Raw genomic sequence first — 4501 nt, 5'->3', positions numbered from 1 at the left:
AAAAAAGAACTTTCTCTGGAACCATAAGGCCACACAAATTGTGTAGTGCAAGCTGGCCTCAAACTCCCAGAGATCCATCTGCCTCTGCCTCCCAAATCCTGGGCTTGCCCCAACTACTCTTTTGCCCAGTGTTCACATCCACAATTCATAATTTAATCTTTATTCTAGTGACTTTATTCTTGGTCTTGTTATGTAGCCTAGGTGGGCCTACAAACTTGGAGCAGTCTCCTGCTTCAACCTCTCGAGTCCTGGAATTCAGGCATGTGTTACCACCCCTGGATGAAAAAAGACTTGTAGGGAGATGAATGTAACTGTGGGAGTCGACTTCCCAGGAAATAGTCTGAGGCAGCATCTTGGTGAATTCTTCATTCCTTGCCATGGGTTCTGACTTTTGAGCCGACTTAGCATTTGCCTGGGTGAGTCACTAGAATAAAGACTAAATTGCTTGCTCTATACAATTTGTGTGGCCTTATGGTTCCAGAGAAAGTTCCAGGAAAGACAGAATTACACAGAGAACCCCTGTCTCCAAAAAATAAATAAATAAAAAATAAAATAAAAGTGCCCTCAAGTGTCTGCATGGATGAGGCCCTGAGTGTCAGCAAGGAAAAGAAGTTTGTTGTGTTAGAATCAGCAGGCAGAGGCTGTGGCTGATACATAGCAAGGAGCTAGTCTGCCCTGGCTCAGGCAGGGCCTGTGTGAACCCAGACCTGTGGCTTTCTGGATTTTGCAGAAAAACCACTATATCTGTTCACTGTTGGGTGTACAGATGAAATGACAACACAAAGGGATGCCCAAAAGGAAAACTGGAGGAGAAGGAAGGAAATAACATAGTGTACTGGGGTGCAGATAAGCCAGTGGCACCTTTTGTGACCCAGCTTGAGTGCTAAAGAGATGCCAGTCCTTACATTGCTATAGAGGAGGCCTGACATGGTCGGTGAGACATGACATTGTACTAGTGGGTCACCTACCCATTCTGGTTTATGACTGTTACTATTATTTGCTGTGAGGAAAGAGAATAACAGAGACAGCTCATAAAAGGAGGAGTTTGTGTGGCCTTATGAATCCAGAGAGATAATAGACCATATAATGGCAGAGTGCAGGCCTGGCAGCAGGGGTAGGAAGCTGAGGGCCCACCAGAGTGAAGCAGAGAGAACAAACTAGAAAATGGTGAGAATCTTTTAACTCTGAAAGCCCACTTCTATTGACATACATCCTCCAACAAGGTTACAGCCTCTAAGCTTCTCCAAACAGCATCACCAAGTAGGGATCAAGCATTCAAATAGGAGACAGGAGACAGACATTTCATTCCAACCTCCACAGTGACCACTCAGGAGTTGTGTGTAGCAAACTGTGGACCTAGCAAGCTCATTAAGCACCTTATAAGCTCATGGTACCTAAGAAGAGAGTTACCCTTTACTTGCAGATGGTTGACATGTTGTAGGATGTACCCTTTAATTAAGGACCTGAAGGAGACAGTGTTTATGTTAACTGGGAGGGCCTGAGAACCTGAGAGCAGATAAAAGTCATCGGCGTCTCATGCTGTAGATCGTTTGTTTGCTTGTTTGTTGTTTGTTTGGTGGTTTGTGTGCCACCAAAGTTTAAATAAACCTGGGTGCCAGTCAGATAGGCATGCGTTCTTCTGCTACTGTGGCCCCTGCACAGTCTGTTAATCACAGTCCTAGTTGCAAGTGCTTCTTGCTCCTGGTTATCCCCTGCTCTGGTTTGTAGGCTAAGAATTTGTTTCACTCTTGTCCTCTGTCTTTGTTTACATTGTTGCCTCTCGCAGCCCCTGAATCCAGCTAATCTGTTGCCATTGTCTATACTTGATGTTAGATAAGGCCAAAAAAGCATAAGCTGTCACCTTGTCAATAAGCCACTCCTGATTTATATTGTTGACAGCCCCTAGATCCTAAGAAGATCTTCTCCCTTCATAGGACGGTGGCTCTCTTGCTTTTTTCCTTGTCTTTCTACCAGTTTGCTGTGCTCCTGTCTATACACACAGGCCTCTTGGATGTGAATGCCAACAACAAGAGTCTCATGTTCTAACAATTTAGTGTGCCTGTGGGGCCTGTCTTGTCATTCTCACCTAGGAGACATTCCAAGATTTGGTGGGTGTAACTGAGTTCCTTGGGCCCATGGGATTGGCCTCTCACTTAGCTAATACATAAATCCATGCTGGGACAAATTCCTGATGGAATTGCCTTCCTTTTGGCAGGTGTGGACACTGCAAGAAACTTGCCCCTGAGTATGAGAAAGCTGCCAAGGAGCTCAGCAAGCGCTCTCCCCCAATTCCCTTAGCCAAAGTGGACGCCACCGAACAGACAGACCTGGCTAAGAGGTTTGATGTCTCTGGCTACCCGACTTTGAAAATTTTCCGCAAAGGAAGGCCTTTTGACTACAATGGCCCACGAGAGAAATATGGTATGGCTGCTACCTTCCTCGTAGTGTGTGGAAAGGGACTGTCCCTTGCACAGCTGGGAGCTAGAGGATGTGGTCAGCTGCAAGGGTCTTCCTCAGACATGTGCTCTGCTCCTAGGGATTGTTGACTACATGATTGAGCAGTCTGGGCCTCCCTCAAAGGAGATTCTGACCCTGAAGCAGGTCCAGGAGTTCCTGAAGGATGGAGATGATGTAGTCATCATTGGGCTCTTTCAGGGAGATGGTGACCCGGCCTACTTGCAGTATCAGGATGCTGGTGAGTATGTAAGCCATACTCCTGAGGCTTTGGGGGAAGTAGGCTGTTTTACATAAAATTAGCATAATGATTAGGTTTTGGGCTAGTATTCATGAGGTCCTAGACTCAAACCTTAGCCCCACCAAAACAGCAAATGCTCTTCCATAAGAGTCTATCAGTGAGCCGGGCGTGGTGGTGCATGCCTTTAATCCCAGCACTCGGGAGGCAGAGGTAGGCGGATTTCTGAGTTCGAGGCCAGCCTGGTCTGCAAAGTGAGTTCCAGGACAGCCAGGGCTACACAGAGAAACCCTGCCTCGAAAAACCAAAAAAAAAAAAAAAAGAGTCTATCAGTGTAGCAAATGCTTGATGGAGGAACCAAGGGAGTACCTGTGGGAATTAGCTTTCCAGCCTTGTGTTGAGGCTGTGGGTCAGGTCCTTGTGGCTGTCATACATAGTTGGTGCAGTGTATAATCACATGCTAAATGTGAAAGACCAGCTGCACTGTCTCCCCACCCCACACAATCACATTAATTTAGGTTGTTTGCCTTCCTCCTCTCCTAGAAAGAACAGCTCTGACTTGGGCCTGGATTCAGGTCCTGGCCCTTGCTAGTTAACTAACACTGCTCACACGCTGGCTCCATCAGGCCAATGTTTGTGGGTTTTAGGATCCTCAGTGCCACCTTTTCCTCATTTCCCCCTTCACACAGCACAAGTGTAGTCTACTTCATCACCAAGTTTCCTTTCAGCATGTCACTTGTCACCTTGTGCTGATCTCTCCGCGGCATAGCAATGCTTGTACCTACTTTCAGTTCAGGCTGGTGATTTGTTGTTTGTTTTGAGAGAGGACCTCTGTGTAGCCCTGGTTTTACTCTGTAGACCACACTGGCCTCAAACTCACAGAGATCTGCCAGCTCTGCCTCTTAGGTGCTAGGATTAAAGATGTGAGCTGTAGCCGGGTGTGGTGGCGCATGCCTTTAATCCCAGCACTCGGGAGGCAGAGGCAGGCGGATTTCTGAGACCAACAACCCCCCTCCCAATAAATAAATAAATTAATTAATTAATTAAATTAAATTAAAACTTGGCTCCTTTGTGTGCTTAAGCTCTGCATATTGTCCATTCAGAATTCACAGCATTCATACCCTTCAGGCACTTGCTTGGCCAATGCGGGTCATAAAACTGTTATTGAATCAGTTTAATATATTCTGTTCATTTGTCAGCTAACAACCTGAGAGAAGACTACAAGTTTCACCACACTTTCAGCCCTGAGATAGCCAAGTTCCTGAAAGTCTCCCTCGGGAAGTTGGTGCTGATGCACCCTGAGAAGTTCCAGTCCAAGTATGAGCCCAGGTTCCACGTGATGGACGTTCAGGTGAGTGAGGGCTCTTCAGAGGTGTGAAGTGTCCTCTGCTATGTCAGTTCCTGGGTATTGTACATGCAGAGCACCTGGACTTTGAAATGTGGAGAATTTTCTTTGCCCACAGGGTGTGGCATACCTGTCTTAGACACTGTTCTATTGCTATGAAGAGACATCATGACCAAAGCAACTCTCAAAAAGGAACGTATTTAATGGGGGCCTGCATGTGGTTTTAGAGGTTTAGTCCATTGACATCCTGGTGTGGAGCGAGGTAAGAGGCAGCAAGCATTGGAGCGGTTGCTGCGAGGCCCATCCTGGTGCATAGGCAGAGAAACTGGGCTTGGCATACAAGAGCTTTCGAAATCTTAAAAGCCAAACCTCTTTTTCTTTTCTTTTTTTTGTTTTTTTTTTTTTTTTTTTTTTTTTTTTTAAAAAGGGGTTTTTTTTTTACTTTTTTGTTTTTTTATTTCATT

At 45.9% G+C, this 4501-nt stretch overlaps 1 protein-coding gene across 1 annotated transcript in view; it reads left to right on the top strand.

The window, feature by feature from the left end:
• Pdia4 (protein disulfide isomerase family A member 4) overlaps positions 1-4501 on the top strand; it is an 18663-nt gene that overhangs the window by 8994 nt on the left and 5168 nt on the right. Inside the window, exons 5-7 of the mRNA XM_029478206.1 lie at positions 2216-2421; positions 2537-2695; positions 3892-4043. Of these exons, the coding sequence (XP_029334066.1) occupies positions 2216-2421; positions 2537-2695; positions 3892-4043 (517 nt within the window). The remainder of the gene's footprint in view (positions 1-2215; positions 2422-2536; positions 2696-3891; positions 4044-4501) is intronic.

This window comes from Mus caroli, chromosome 6 (genome assembly GCF_900094665.2).
Source record: "Mus caroli chromosome 6, CAROLI_EIJ_v1.1, whole genome shotgun sequence".
NCBI classification, from domain to species: Eukaryota; Metazoa; Chordata; class Mammalia; order Rodentia; family Muridae; genus Mus; species Mus caroli.
The sequence above is the reverse complement of the archived record's forward strand: the minus strand, read 5'-3'. Positions and strand labels throughout refer to the sequence as shown.